Source organism: Astatotilapia calliptera, chromosome 15 (genome assembly GCF_900246225.1).
Source record: "Astatotilapia calliptera chromosome 15, fAstCal1.2, whole genome shotgun sequence".
NCBI lineage: Eukaryota > Metazoa > Chordata > Actinopteri > Cichliformes > Cichlidae > Astatotilapia > Astatotilapia calliptera.
In genome coordinates, this window is record NC_039316.1 from 5,964,985 (window position 1) to 5,980,976 (window position 15,992).

At 42.6% G+C, this 15,992-nt stretch overlaps 1 protein-coding gene across 2 annotated transcripts; it reads left to right on the top strand.

The window, feature by feature from the left end:
* The first annotated feature begins 1,187 nt into the window (after nt 1-1,187).
* Nucleotides 1,188-15,601, top strand: lpin1b (lipin 1b). Of its 2 annotated transcripts, none has more exons than XM_026142282.1 (20): nt 1,188-1,402; nt 6,654-6,857; nt 6,959-7,054; nt 9,009-9,280; nt 9,421-9,534; nt 9,629-9,752; nt 9,839-10,175; nt 10,529-10,622; nt 10,744-10,928; nt 11,040-11,133; nt 11,298-11,367; nt 12,020-12,112; nt 12,198-12,259; nt 12,354-12,492; nt 12,704-12,852; nt 13,309-13,395; nt 13,576-13,728; nt 13,824-13,938; nt 14,131-14,234; nt 14,322-15,601. In XM_026142282.1, the coding sequence occupies exons 1-20, from the start codon at nt 1,328-1,330 to the stop codon at nt 14,494-14,496; spliced, it is 2,742 nt and encodes a 913-aa protein (XP_025998067.1). In that variant the 5' UTR covers nt 1,188-1,327; the 3' UTR covers nt 14,497-15,601. The 2 variants fall into 2 exon arrangements, with proteins under 2 accessions (XP_025998067.1, XP_025998068.1); XM_026142283.1 differs by lacking the exon at nt 1,188-1,402 and adding an exon at nt 1,421-4,618.
* Nucleotides 15,602-15,992: the final 391 nt, after the last annotated feature.

Below are 15,992 nucleotides of genomic sequence, written 5' to 3' on the forward strand. Positions count from 1 at the left end.
AGAGGTCCCTTACTTGTCAATGAACGAATGTTTAGAAGACCGAAGTTGAGTGGAGTATCTTCTTTTTTGCTAATCGCAGTGGGCGCCCTGGGCAGGTGGGCTAGAGATCGATGGTTGACAGCCCGATCAGGGTTCCTGCGAGGGCGGCGAGTAGCAGACCAGAACGATTTAGTTCCATTGGAGTTATGGAAAATCCTGCGGGACCCGCGATGGATGTATCTCTGGCGAGGCTGGAAAGTGATGCCCGGGTGGTAGTGAAGCTCCCGGAAAGGACTGAAAATCTAGCAGCACAAGCACAGAGATGCTAACATTAGCGTGGAGGCTGTTAGGTCCAGAGTGAAGGGGAACGTCCTTACATGTTTAATAGACATTAAAGCTTTAATATGAAAGGAACAACTCTTTTTATCTAGCTGTAGTGTCACTTTTCAAGAAAATCTCACATGGTCAGGTGGGAGACATTTGATGAGCTGACACTGAATGACCTTTGTACCCTTCCTCAGTTCTGCACTCAGTTCTCCAACTTTTGTCATGATGAGTCTGGTTTGCACATTTCTGTGAAGGGAGTAGCAAACTCTACTCTTCTAATATAGCAAATACTTTATGAATACATTTCATCTCTTTAAAATTAAATGTGCTGCTGGGAATCCTTGGCACTCGTGTGAATGTCACTTTGACACATAACACCCACCAAACAGTGTTTTAGACTAAGGAGCCCCCCCATCCCCACCCCTTAGACTAACAAAGGTCATCAGTTCAAACACACTGTGTATAATAGTCTAATATTAATTACAGTAATCACTGGAAGAGTCACTGGGTACTTGGGAGTCTTGGATTTCACCCAATGCAACAGGTGGTCTTGTCTCAACGTGATGCAACAACACTATACTGTCAACAAAGGATCAACACCCACAACAGGTGGCACAGTCTGAACTAATGAGACATTTACATATTAGAAGGCACTGTCAGGCATGTCTTATTAGGTAGATCTCTGTGCCAGTGCAGCTTATTGTGTCATTCTTGTGTGATCATGTCTAAAGGGAAGATGCCCAGTTCCACTAAAATGCAATTTTAGCAGGTGTCCCCCTCATCAAATGCCTAAGAAATCAAAGGGTCTGGTGCATGATGACCACTCCAGACCCAGCTCAGGTTTCCAACCAGGGGGCCTGGGTAAATTTAGTAAGACACTGTTCACTTGCACTCAACAGTCAGACACTTGACATGCGCGGAGAGAGTAAGGATACAAGTTCTTGAGCAGACCAGACTCATATCTATCGAGAGGTGGCAAAGACCAAACATCTGCCGCTGGGATTAAACACACTATGGAATCATGATATCAGCAGAAGATGGAGACGAGTTAGATGAGGCTGCTCAGAACTATGCCACTGACACCACCTGGAGCTGGGTAAAGCGATTTAAGAAAAAAGAAAATCATCTGCATGTGTGGAAAAAAACACAAAAGCATGAATAACGCTTAAAGCAAGTTATACCCGTTTGTGTGTTTCAGCATTTGTGCAATGTGAACATGAATAAAATAGTCACGACAACCTTTCAAAGTCATGCAGTAGGTTCTCTGAGTAGAAGCAGGGAGAGCGGGGTTGTATTTTTCCATAATCCACCAGTGTAAGACTAGACGTTACCACTGAAACTGAAGATGACGGGCTCAGACTCATTAGGTCAAGTAAAAGTTACGAGATACCCTACAGCAGTTGTTATCAACTATATTCACAAATGCATCCACAACACCGAAAGACAGCAGATGTTTTCCTTTTTGTTTTTCCGTATTTGTTTGACATCTTACAGTTAACTTAAATGACTTTTTAAAAACAATCTGCAACCATAAGCCCTGGAAAAGCTCATTATTTTTCCTTTTAGTCTCTGAGTCAGAGTTTAGTCTTTTCAGCCTCTGTCTCATGATCCTCAGGCCAGAATCGCCTCAGCCAATCAGAAACCTATATTATTTTAACAACTGACTCAATTAAAATGTCGTTTAACAAGAATTAGTAATACCTGAGGCAAACTGTGTTGAGTAAGTCCGGTTTATGGTGGAGTCATTTGTAAAAAATGACTGTCAAGCACCTTTCGCTGCATTTTTTGTATGTATTAAAGTGCATGACCAGATCTATGACAGGACAAGCAAACATTTTACCTGTAAATCAGTAATTCATTTAAATGTTAAATGTAGCACGTTGTCTGCAGAATGGACAGTGTGCTATTACACCCTTACATTGTAAGTACAGTATGTGACCACTGCTTAGGAAGGCAGTGAACTGACATCTCACAAGTCATCACTTCCTCTTGGCCTCACAGGGTGTGAGAACACAAAAGCAAAAATGATTTCCCCTTAGCGGGGCTGTCCTAAAAGAACAAGAACAGCTTACATGTTCACCAGTTGAGGTCTATTACAACAGTGTAAATGCACCAAGTAGAAATTTGAAGCTGATGTTTTTCTTCAGCCGAGTAGGCAAGTGAGACTGTCACATGTCAGCAGGTTTCTTGTAGCCTGACACAGGTCACGTCTCTGACCATTCATGTTGAAAATTAAACTGATATCATGTGCTTTTTTAAAAGTGTACAACGCTGGCTGAGTTTGCCTGGCAAAAAAAACGTGTTCTTGGAAACATGTCGGCAGCTATGTGGCTCATGTATCCTCGGAGGGTCCAGTGACGCCAGCGTTTGTCACCGACATAATGTGTGTCCCGCCTGTTTACGTAGGCACTCTGGGATAGGCTTACCGATGGTACAGATATACATCGGTATGTGTAACATCGAGTGTTTAAAGGACAGGGTGTTTACTGCAGATATTTAAAATAGTTTATGTAAAAAAACAAAGCGAAAGTGTTTTGGCGTTCAGTGTAACAGTGTAAGCATAACATGTTTTACACTGATGAGTTGTTTTGACCCCTTTTTAGGTACACCTGCTTAAAAGGCTTGTTGCTTATATGTGATCACGTGGCAGCAACACAATCCATTTAGGTATGTAAACATGGTGAGGATCACCCACCAAAGTTCAAACTGAGCATCTGATTTAAGTGCCAGACATGCTGGTCTGAGCATTTCAGAAACTGATGATCGAGTGGGATTTTTCCATATAACCATTAGTAGGGTTTACAGAGAATGGTCTGGAAGTGAACAAACATTAATTGAGGCCAGTTCTCTGGGTGGAAGTCTCCTATTGATGCCTCAGGTCTGAGGAGAATGGAATCTGTACCATGAAGAATTAAGGCGCCCCTGAAGGCAAAACGAGGTGCTAACAATAAATAAAGTGGCCAGTGAGTAAAGATGACCATAGGGTGTAATAAAGTAAACTTCTGCAAAAGCGAGATTAAAAGCATCCTGGCCAAAAATATTTGCATTACTTCCATTTGAAATTTGCATTGAGGAAAAAAATGACTAAGAGCGCCTCATATTTCCTGACACCAACCGTCAGAATTTGAAAAAGGATGGTTGCGAAAGTGCAAACCTAAAACAATAAACGCTCATTTTAAGTTGTGATGGAAAACTACTATGAAGACACACACTCTTCCCCTTTTTGCCTCACAGTCTGGAAAAACAATTAGATCGTGTTCACTCAGAGACACATTTTCCCAGACACACAGGCTGAGCTTGGTTTGGTTGCAGAAGAGCTGCACGTGAGGCTTTTGTAGCGTGTAACCCCGTCCAGTATTTGTCCTGGAGCATGAGGGGAGAAGCAGTCTGCTGTCAGGATTTTGGGCTCTGAGGCACAGAGATACAGACAGAGTGGTTTTGGCAGTAATGTAATTGTACCATTAATGACAGTAGAGCCGCTTTTTTTAAATTATAAATGAAATTGGTGCATTTACATCCTGACTTTGTTTCCTTCTCGAGTATGTTAGTCTTTGCAAACTCAGCGTTTGCATCTTTCTACATTAAATACCTATTTTTGCTTATGTTTAGTGTCCTAATCTCACTAACCACGAGCCGACCACATCCTCTTCGCACAGTCTCACTGGAGGGTCTCGCGCTGTAAGCAAACATGGCATGTGTTACGAGGCAGAGCTGTGATTGGCTAGAAAGATCACCTCACAGCATCAGACCTGACTGACAGACTGGTGACTTTAAACGCTTACGAAGCTTCCACTGCTTCCCGCTGTCAAAGACTTAAGTAAAGTGAGATGTCTTGCTGTAGATTTATTTTTTTTGTTATCAGGGTTACAAGTTTAATGCGACTGGATGTAAACGGTCACGAAAGAGCATAAAGTCACTCTGTAGGCACAGAAGAGCTCCGACAAAGTAAGAAAGAGGGTAATTTTGTTGCCACTGTGGCAATTGAATCGATTTTTTCTTTCTTCTTGGCAACTCAACAGCTCGACGCTGATTGGCCAACTAACGGGTCGGGGTTTTTTTTGCAAGTGACGTCACCCAGTGATAGGACTCCTGAGTGAGAGGAACAGACTCGCTTAGAGAGGAAGAGTCAACGCTTTAACTTAAACGGTAGCGTTTTTTCTCCATGCTCCCATGAGCTGCATCCGGGCATCAGACATCACCTGTATCGAGGAACAGGAGGTCTTTTAAAATGTTTCGTTGTTTTATTATTCCCGGTTGATGAAACGCTCGTCTCCCGTGTGTTGGTTAAAAGGCAGCCCCTCAGCTCAAACAGGTATGTTTTGGATTGTTTATGTATATTTGACTGCACCTGACTCTGAGATGAAACCGATGATAAACTGTCTTTATTTACTCTGTAGATGTCTGTTATAACCACGCTGGCCACTTGTGTGTCTTTTATCTGTCTTTACGCTCATTAAGCTTTTTTCATTCATCACAAAAAATTCCCGTTTGCCCTGTCAGGAGGTATATGAGTCAGCTGTTTACCATATCGATTAGACCTTATTACACTTTTAGGTGTTTAAACATGCGTTATGGAAGCTGATTTGTCACATCACATGTTTTTTATTTAAACATTTAAATAAAGGAATTTCCTTACATGTAGAAGGTTTTATTTTCTTACATAATCAGGAATAGATTGCATCTTGTACTGTGTGTTTCTGTGTATTGATGTGGGACTGAACACATTATCTGCTAAGCTGTTCAGCCAGACTCTTCCAAATGAACATACCACAGCTAAACACAAGTGGATGGATGGATGGATCCTTTATTGATCCCACTGGGGAAATTATTTGGTCACAGAGCAGGATGTGCCACAGGCATATACTGTGAGCCTTATACAATGAAAAAATTTGCACACAACGGTGATTAAAAAAAAACCCCAAACAAATATAATAAAAATGAGATTAAGTTGAATAGTAAACAGTAATCGTACCAGAGAGTAGTGCTAATTACATTAATGAATAGCATCCACACTATAATTCTAAAAATTAATTAATTAATTAATTAATACAAAGAGTGGATCTATTACTTTCTTTCATGTTTCCTGTCATATATACACTGTTCCAGTGGTGGATGCTCAGGCTTTATAAAGGCTCAGTTTAAGATAAATAAGGATTCTTTTCAACTGTGAATAATACTAAGCTATTCTAAAGGATACAAATGTGGCGCTGAAAAAGTGCATAAAAGGTCTTCTTTAGATGGAGGAGCTCTTTTTCTGAAACCCAGCCCGAATATTTTGCTAGTGTTCAGAGACACTGAGATGAAACAAAAAGAGGAACAAACACAAGACATCTATTTTTAGATTAGGCTGCACTGTACTGTGTAACAGTATTTTGCACTAAAAGTCCTCTGCTTGAAAGTCAACAGTGTCGTAACACAACGCCCCGGTGGAAAATTCAGTTAATAATTTAATACAGCAAAGGTAATTTAGAAGAGATCTTTTATAAGATTTAACAGTCGGTGTCTCTGTTCTTCAGACAGGGCCTCGTCTCTTGTTCACATGTCCTCAAGGGGTAGGATATGTTGGCATTTTTCCAACATATTTAAGGCCATCTTTCCCTGGATCACCACCTCCAGCACTCTCATCCTGTCTGTTACAAGAAGCTATACAAATCGTAATAGTAGTCAGTCTTTACCCTCTGTAGCCTGCTTACGGCCAAATATAAGACGCTAAATATGTTCCAATTTTCACCAGCGCGGGGCTAGAAATGGAAGCTGAACTATTTATAAAATGTTTCTATTTACATTTGTTTTTTAAGGGGAACTCTAAATCCTGTTGGTGTTGAAAGGTTGTTTGACTCAAATGGGCTTAAAAAAAATACATAAGGGGGTGGATGGGGGTTTTATGCATTGAGTTCATGCTATATTTACTGTATTACATTATATACACATGACTTGACAGTCTGGTCTAACTTAGTCTGTCCTTTGACCTTTGATGTGTGAATGGAAAACAGTTGTAAGGCTTTACAGACTCACAGTATGAGGCCCGAGGGGATGTAAGATGTAAGAGAGACAGTAAGGTCAAAAGTGGTAACAGGTTCTTTGTACAGTTTGTAATTACAGATCAGGAAACAGCTTCAACTCCTTCTTCATCTCTTATCCATACAGAAAGCTTATTTTACCTCAGAGTGTTGGAATAGCTCGCCCTATTTCCAGCGGGGTGAGAGTTATGTCACCAGTGCTTTGATTCACGGGCTGAAGATTGCTACGGCAGATGCCCACTCATAAGCGCGTCCACTTTTGAAAGTTGGCCGAGTTCAGGAAGAGGTGACTTACGCAAATAATTTTAATCCGTTCACTTCCCCCAGACCCGTCAAACCATGAATTTCGTGGGCCAGTTGGCGGGCCAGGTGTTTGTCCAGGTCAAAGAGCTGTACCGAGGCCTCAATCCCGCCACCCTCTCTGGCTGCATCGACGTCATTGTTGTGAGACAGCCCGATGGCTCCCTGCAGTGCTCGCCATTCCACGTGCGCTTTGGCAAGCTGGGGGTCCTACGGTCCCGAGAGAAAGTGGTGAGAAGATAAAAAAAAAACAACGACAACAACAACAAGGGCATCTTTAGAGGAAAAGTTTAATGTTCTAGTTTGTTCAGCTCTCACCCTTTTGCTTTTAGGTGGACATGGAAATCAACGGAGAACCAGTAGATCTCCACATGAAGCTTGGGGAGAACGGCGAGGCGTTTTTTGTGCAAGAAACAGAAAATGATCAGGTAACGATTGGGAGCGTTTCCGCGAAGCATAATGCTGTCTGCATGTAATTATATTTTGATTAACTAATTTGGCCAAATCATCTGATCTCATGTGGAACTGCTTAAATGAACAGGTGAGAAAATGACACAGCAGTGAAGAACTTTATATAAAAAAACCCTAAAAGACTGTTATATTTGTAGCCATATAAAAGGCAGTACATTTCGATCGTGGCTCAAGAGTTGGGAGTTCGCCTTGTAATCGGAAGGTTGCCGGTTCGAGCCCCGGCTTGGACAGTCTCGGTCGTTGTGTCCTTGGGCAAGACGCTTCACCTGTTGCCTACTGGTGGTGGTCAGAGGGCCGGTGGCGCCAGTGTCCGGCAGCCTCGCCTCTGTCAGTGCGCCCCAGGGTGGCTGTGGCTACAATGTAGCTTGCCATCACCAGTGTGTGAATGGGTGGATGACTGGATGTGTAAAGCGCTTTGGGGTCCTTAGGGACTAGTAAAAGCGCTATACAAATACAGGCCATTTACCATTTCCGCCTTTATGTGGCCTTTTTGATTCAAATAAAACCAAGATTCAAATGATAACACTTTATTTACACCCTGCGCTCACACACTCCCCATTTGCAACTGAAAAGTGTTATCCAAACTTTCTTTTTCCTACTCGGAATGATAGTAGTTTGAACAAAGTCGCACTGTGTGCAGAGTTGGCACAGCACCCAGGAATTTCTCCCCTTTCCTTTTTTTAAAAACCGACTGCCTTTGTTTATCAGCGAGCAAGAGCTGAGAACGCAGAATTTACTCACCAAGGCTTTATGACCTGGAAGTATGTCAAACACTGGGAGCATGAGGATAAATCGGAAACTGGATAAATATGCTTCTGGAAATTTAAATGTTTGCGGTATTGCAGTATTTGTGAAACTGGCTTAAGTATTAGAGAAATGCTCAGAGCTTGGCGAGTTAAAGATATGTCAGAATTCCTCCAGTCTGACCTACATTTCTACTTTTTATGTTTACAAAACTTCACGGAAAGCCGTTTTTCCTCAGTTTTTTGGAAAGTCAGTGTTTAATTTTATTTTGGTTTTGCGAGGTTCAGTTGCAGCTTTAAAGAGCCTGGTTGCATGTACTCTCATCTTCTTTCTCTTTCTCTCTCTTTTTGGCTTTGTATGCACGTGAGGATGCATGCAGAAAAAGATAAAAACAAGCTCTAAAGTACTGAAGCTTGGGGCTGGCTGTAACGAGGGAAGTGTCTGATTTATTTTCCCCTGGGTGGTGTCAAATTCTCAGGCTTGAACGAGCAACTAGGGGAGGAGCGTTGTTTCTCTGAACCCATTTTCTTGGCTCAGGGAAGCAAAACGTGAGGCATTGTTGTCAGACCACAAATCATGGTGTTATACGTCAGTTTGTCTTCGCTTTCTGTTTTTCCCCTAAGTCTGCACACACATATTTATGTTCCCCTGGATGGACAGCAGGAGACCTCCTGGAAAACTCTTTTCTTTTCCTAGAAGGAGGGATCATAAAAGTGACCAGAACTGAGAAACAGAGTCTGCTTCTGCTTTGGCAAACCCTTTCCTCTGTGGAGGTTTTTGCAGTTTGGCAGTTAATTGCAAACCTATGTCTCAGACCAAAGTCATGCGATACACTAACTATGGAGTGGGGGATTTATTGCAATGATTATAATCTACTTTTATGCAGAGTGTTGTTATCTTTTGTTTCTCAGTGGTTGACATAGCTTCATGTCAAAGCAGGAGATAATAGCTGTGCAGGTTGCACTATCACATGTTGTTCTGCGTTACAAAAACCAAAGTGTGAACAGTAGGGGAGTCAGCAACACTCCTACAGCACCCAATTTCAGTGCAGACCTAAAGCTTTGACAGTAAATCCAAACAGATTTCCTCATGTGGGTAGTTTTTGGTGTAACGTTCAGGCTCTTTGTCTGCTCGGCATTGTTTCACTCCTGTTTCCTGTCTTAACAGGAAGTGGTTCCCTCCTACCTGGCCACCTCTCCTATCCTATCAGATGGACCTGTTTTGATGGGGAAGATCTCCGGGACACCCATACAGAATCTGTGCTCCGTGGCAAGCAATGGCGAGAACAGTAACGTGATGATGAAGAAAAGGAGGAAGAGGAGGAGGAAGGCTCGGGCGGACAGCCTGAGGAGAGAGGAAAGTGGAGACTACTCCGCGGACGAAGACATGTTCCCCATAGACATCAGCTCGGATGAAGTGGCAGAAATGGAGAGCAACAGGTAAGAGCTGGCCGTGAGGAGTGAAGGGAAATGGTGAAGGACTAATCAAATACCCATGCAGAGGATGAGGATGATCACCTGACAGTGTAAGAGAGAGTAAAGAAAACCCTGACTAACTCGTCTTTGTGATTATACTCCAGGTCTTCATCTCGGGATGTCTCTAGAGAGGAGAACACAGTTGGTTCGACCAACAGTTCTTTCAAACAGGCTGGCATGTACACTCGTTCAGATGGGGAGTGGAGTCCCATTCAGAGGTGCTCGACTCACACAAAATACTTTCACACCTACAGTAAATGCTATAAATCCATGAAATAAATGTGGAAATGCTATAATCTCTTTTTCTTTTAGTCCTGGAAACTCTCGCCCCACATCTCCCAAGAGTGATTCTGAGCTAATTGGCAAACCGTCAAACACAGACAATCAGAATCCAGAAATGCACTGGGCGTGGGGAGAGCTGCCTCAGGCTGCCATGGTAGGAAAGCCTTAATCCTGATACCCTAATCTGCAGTGTTGTTATTTCTTCAGCTCATATCATCATCCTCTTCTCCACTCTTGTAGCCATCTGTCCTTCCACTGAAGTCCAGCCCTCCACCAGTTTGCCCCGTATCTATCCCGGTGTCTGAAAGCACGCACTTCCGTGTGATTACGCCTGAGGTGTCTTCGGAACAGTGCGGACCCTGCTCGGAAATACCAGCACTGCGACTGCTGATGCCGACAGAGACGATGCACACAGAGGAAATGGTCGATGCAGAATCCATTGGGATGGAGTCTCAAACGATAACTTCGGCGATGCAAGTTACAACAGTGGGAGGCGTGGCAGCTCGTATGGTGGCCGACATGGAGGACACTTCACCCCGTCCACAAGGAAAAGCAGACTCTCCGTCAAAGAAAAAAGGTAAACCTTAAAAAGGTTTCCCCACGTATCATTTAATGCACTGTGTTACGTCGAGAAGCTGCAGCTTCACACTGCAAATTGCTCAAACGCAATCAGTTGCTCTCCGTAGTATAAGATAAGATGCAATATAAGATGGATTTACAGCCAAAAATGTGTCTGAATCGCTGCATATGATTGCAAAGATAAACAGGGGCCAGGTGAACGGATCTGGTACTACAAGGAAGCTTACAGCCTCATAATAATCCATCTATAGACCCTCTCACAGAGATCAAGCTGGCAAATGATTTGCTTCTGGATAAATCAGTCGGGGGGGAAAAATCTAAGAGGCTGAAAATGAATTTGCTCTTTTGCAGATAAAAGGAGTCGCCATCTTGGTTCTGATGGAATTTATCTGGACGACATCACTGAGCTTGAACCGGAAGTGGCAGCCCTTTATTTTCCTAAGAGGTATTTGGACATCACGCACGCTTTCATGTTAAGAAAAGTTTCATACAGTTGTATTTCTGAACTGTGCAGAATGATCAGCGAGATTCTTATCAAAAGTATCTCCTCTTTTTCTTTTTTGCAGTGACACTGGTGCAACAGTGAGGAGCATCTCGGATCCGGGCCTCCACAGCACCAGTCAGTCTCCTCAGTCTGTAAGCTCTGGAGGAGACAGTGGAGTAGACAGTTACTGCGATCCCATGTCTGACCTGCCATCAATTGCCATCTCTTTGTGTGGGGGGCTCAATGACAACAGGGAGATCACGAAAGGTAAACGATCACGTGACATGACACGACTCCAAGATGCACTTTAGACACTGTGTTGTAAGCATGGGGAATAAGTAACGTGTGGGTTTTTTTTCTTCTCCCTTCCTTTTACAGAGCAATTTTATAAGAAGACCGTGTCCTATCAGCAGTTCACAGAGAACCCCTCTATCATCGACGACCCCAACTTAGTGGTGAAAATTGGCTCAAAGTAAGACATTCGAGTGTACTGAATGGATTCATGTGTCACACACTGCGGGCAAAAACAGCAGCGTTAGCACAACTCTTTGGCCTAATGAGCTAAAATTGGCTGAAAAACATGTGTTTTGCTGCATTTATGGAAGGGCTAAAAATACATTTTGTTATCTCCCACAGGTACTATAATTGGAACACTGCAGCTCCGCTTGTGCTGGCTATGCAAGCCTTTCAGAAGCCTCTGCCAAAGGTAAGAGTTGATTGCAGACGCTGCACAGATATTTAGGAGTCAGTAAGTTGGGTTGGATTACATGAGAAGTATTCCCCCTTCTGACTGATCCCGGTACTGCACCACTTTACATAACATAAGGCCTAATGTGGAGTCTGTGGACCTCAAACCTCACTGTGTTCAGTTTTTGCTACTGCAGACAAAATTTACATTGTGTAACAAATGTCTTCTAAACTTTTGCTCTCAAGCTAAATGTTGTTTTCTCCTTTGTTCTCTCCCCGTCTTATTTTATTACTCCCTCCATCCATCTGTTAGTCCTCCTGCCCTAATTACATTCACTCAACCTTACAGTTCCTCCTCTGCTGTCTGACCAGTGTTCTGGGCTACAGCTCTGTATGTTTATTTTTTGTTTTAAACACCCCTCCCCCCTTTAATATCTCTACACAAGCTTTCACTTTTATTCTGTTGGTGTATTTTCCCCCGCTTCGGCCTCAGGCACATTCTTGGTTTTGCCTCAGTGTTTGTTGATTTACGGTATAGTTTGCTTTATTTTTTAAGTGTGTCTTTATGGCTTTGTGTTGTGGTTGCTTGGTGTGTGTGTGTGTGTGTGTGTGTGTGTGTGTGTGTGTGTGTGTGTGTGTGTGTGTGTGTGTGTGTGTGTGGTCTGCTTCAGGCTGCAGTGGAGAACATCATGAAGGAGAAGATGCCCAAGAAAGCAGGAAGGTGGTGGTTCTCCTGGAGAAGCAAAAACAGCAGTGCCAAATCGGTAATTTAAAGCAGCAGCTATGTTAATTGTGAACAAGTTACGCGCCAGATAAACACCAACCTGGCACTGTTTTTATTACCTATAGGATTCAGCCTCTGAGCGTGGGGCCTGTTGCACTGCTGAGCAGGTTGGGAATATGACAAGCAGGTAAGAGAGCATTCCTGGCTCAAAATTGTCCTTGCTCACTTACTGAGGTTTATATTGAAGCATATAAATGCCCTGTTCACCTCTCTGATGACAGACTGAAAGAAGAGTCATCCTCTAGTGATGAGGACCACCGGGAAGCCAAGCAGAACTCTTCCCTCATACAGACAGAGCCGGTACTCACAACGGGAGGCGTGTCTTATAAGAAAACTCTCCGACTCACATCAGAGCAGCTGGTGAGCACACAAGTTAAAGCACAAGTTTGGATATGATAGAGAGATAGCTCAAACATTAAAAAAGAAGCATAAAAGAATGAGTTACCAGCTTGAGCAAGATGGCAGCAGTAAAGATCCACCTGACAAGCCCAAATGGTGCAGCTATAACACAATTCTCTTCCTTTCTGAGTGGTTTTTCATGGATTTTCACCCCCTTCACCAAATTTCCCAGCTGTCTCTTCAGTTGCAAGACGGGCCTAACGATGTCGTGTTCAGCGTCACCACTCAGTACCAGGGAACCTGTCGCTGTCAAGGCACCATCTACCTCTGGAACTGGGATGACAAGATAATTATCTCCGACATAGATGGAACCATTACCAGGTGCGTGTGTCTTGTTTTTGTTTTTTTTAATGCATAATGGAGTTTAGTTTGGACGGCAAATCTACTGGAAGTGGCTCCAGTATTAGGTTCATCTGCATGCTGTACAACTCTGTGCACAGCAGGGTTCAGTGTGATGAATAAACTCTTCACGGCTATTCCATCTGTAACATTTATTCACTGCTGATTATGAGGCAATTTGTCATTATGATCAGAAGATTAAATATGCAGCTTCTTGCAAAGGTAGCATTTAATAGAGAGCTAGCAGGTACTTTTCCAGTTATTGTGACATTTAAATCCTCTCTCAGACTAAACAGAGGATGCTTTTATATATTCCAACAATGAGAAGTATTCCAAAGGGTTTTAAATCTGGATGACTATGACATAAAACATCATTAGATTTTTACACAAGTGCAAAAAAATGCATTTTTAATAACGCTTGCTTGTATTTGTCTCCAGGTCAGACACATTAGGTCATATCCTGCCCACACTCGGGAAAGACTGGACACACCAGGGGATTGCTCAGCTGTACCACAAAGTCAGCCAGTAAGAACTACTTTGTTAACAGTCTACTCTCAGTTTTAAAGTAAAGCATAAAGGAGATTTTATAGAAATAAAATAAAGCTCTTAAAGAAATGCTTTTACAAAGTTAAAGAAATTATTTAGTAATTTCAACTCTCTATTGACACAAGTTGGTTAATATTAATCTCTTCCTCTCCACATCAGAAATGGCTACAAGTTCCTGTACTGCTCAGCCCGAGCGATCGGCATGGCTGACATGACTAGAGGTTACCTCAACTGGGTCAACGAGAGAGGCACTATGCTTCCTATGGGCCCCGTCCTCTTGAGCCCGAGCAGCCTCTTTTCAGCTCTGCACAGGTATTTCAGATCACAAACGTGCATCTGTTTTTCTATATTAGTACATGAGAGGATGCAGGAGGAACTCATCGTGCAGTGCTGATTGTGTTTCACAGGGAGGTGATAGAGAAGAAGCCGGAGAAGTTCAAGGTAGAGTGTCTCACTGATATCAAGAACCTCTTCTACCCCAACAAGCAGCCGTTCTACGCAGCATTCGGCAACAGACCGACGGTAACTCACATGCGGCTCTGCAGAGCTTACAAACAGTTATATTTGCTTATAGTTTAGTCTATTTCTCACCATAAAAGTGAGTTTGGATGTTCACTGAGGGTAAATTGAAGCTTTTTAGGTATTTTTTGCACTGTTTAAGTCTAATATCCAGTATATCTAACATTAAAAATGCCCCTGTTCTTGTCTTTGTAGGATGTATACTCATACAAAGAAGTTGGGGTGTCACTAAACAGGATTTTTACAGTGAACCCCAAAGGGGAGCTGGTGCAGGAGCACGCCAAGACCAACATCTCATCGTAAGTCCTTCACCCAGGTCCCACTGGATTGCTCTCATGGCCCTTACAGCATCACTGCATCATCTCGCTCTCCTCTCTTCTCTTCAGCTACGTACGTTTGTGCGAGGTCGTTGACCACGTGTTTCCGCTGAAGGCCCGAGCGTCCTCCTCTGACTTCCCCTGCTCGGACACCTACAGCCACTTCACCTACTGGAGGGAGCAGTTCCCCCTGGTGGAGAGTCAGGAAACTACACCTCAACAGACCGCCAGCTCCAGCAGCTGACCGACTACCTCTGGCCTTTGGAGCAAGGACTAAATGATGGTGTGCTTGAGATGTAGCAGAGGGTTGGAGAATGATGTGTGCGAGTGTATAATTGTTGAGTTTTCATTTTGTTTTTTCAACAGAAGATGGAGCACTTTATAAATGGACAGCGGAGAGTAAAACTAGTAAACGAGTAAAGCAATCTGCTGTGAATAGTCTTAATTCACAAGATGGATATAAGCACACTTTTATTAAAAGATGGACTTTGGGGTCATCTGACTAAAAGTATGTATGTGTAGTGAGGAATAAAATATTAGTATTTTATTCAGGCAGCTTAGTATGGATACTATTTTATAGGGAGTGTTGGCAATATATCAGTAGCTAGACTACAATGTATGACCTAGACAGTTCTTTAACACACACTATAGCTGAATTATGGCCTCTGTTTATCATAACGAGAGAGCAGGTTACTTAAATTTGTGCCAAATAGTCAACGTGGAATTTATTTTCTTACTGTGATCATCTGCTCTGCAGGGCCAGAAGTGGTGTAAACATTTCCACATACATACATGGCTTAAATTAAAACAGTATAGTTAAACCAGCATCTTCAGTTGAATTCTACATTTGGCTTCATTTCTGCGTTTATTTATATATTTATTTAACCGATGCCATTTTTTGTCCTCTTTAGTTTACACACAGCCTTCAATCAGCATGGAAGTGCAGCTCTCCACGTGCATTTGTACTATGTAGCAACACATATGTGAGGCGACCGAGCCAGTGAGTGTCAGGACAGAAAAGCACAACACTTTAAAGCATCGTCTTCCTTATTTGCGAGAGGGATTGGTGAAATATTTGTTTTTCTATTCAGAGTCTGCATGTGCTGTGGTGAGAATGTGATTTCAGTTTGTGAGGTGCAGTTTTTCGCCTTTCTGTTATAGTTCATGTAGTCTACGTTACTGTATAAGATGCAGACTGTGTAAGATGTAGCGTACACTTCTGCTACTGCTAGCAGCTAAGAGAGGTCATAGTATTTTAAGAAAAAAAAGGGTCTTTATATCATATAATGCGGTCATATGAATATGTAAACAGGGACTGAGTCACTTAACAAATAAAATTGGCAGAGTATTATCAGCCTGTAGTATAGTTTCTAAGAGATGGTGTGTGTGTGTGTGTGTGTGTGTGTGTGTGTGTGTGTGTGTGTGTGTGTGTGTGTGTGTGTGTGTGTGTGTGTGTGTGCATAATGCTTTAACAATGCTATTATTCTTTCAATGAAAGAGCTAAAGTAGCGTGAAATTGTTTTTATTTTTGCCTTAGCTGTGAACGTGATCTGCATTTTGCTCTCTTTTGAACAGTTGCTTGTTAAACTGGTGCAGTCGGACTCATAAATGACATTGGGGTAAACACTTTATGTGTGAATAGAAACAATAAAGACTCCTCTGCTTGCCTAACTCATGAGATGATCATTGTTCGGCAACAAAAAAATACATAAATAAAATGAAGATTTACAAAAATGTTCA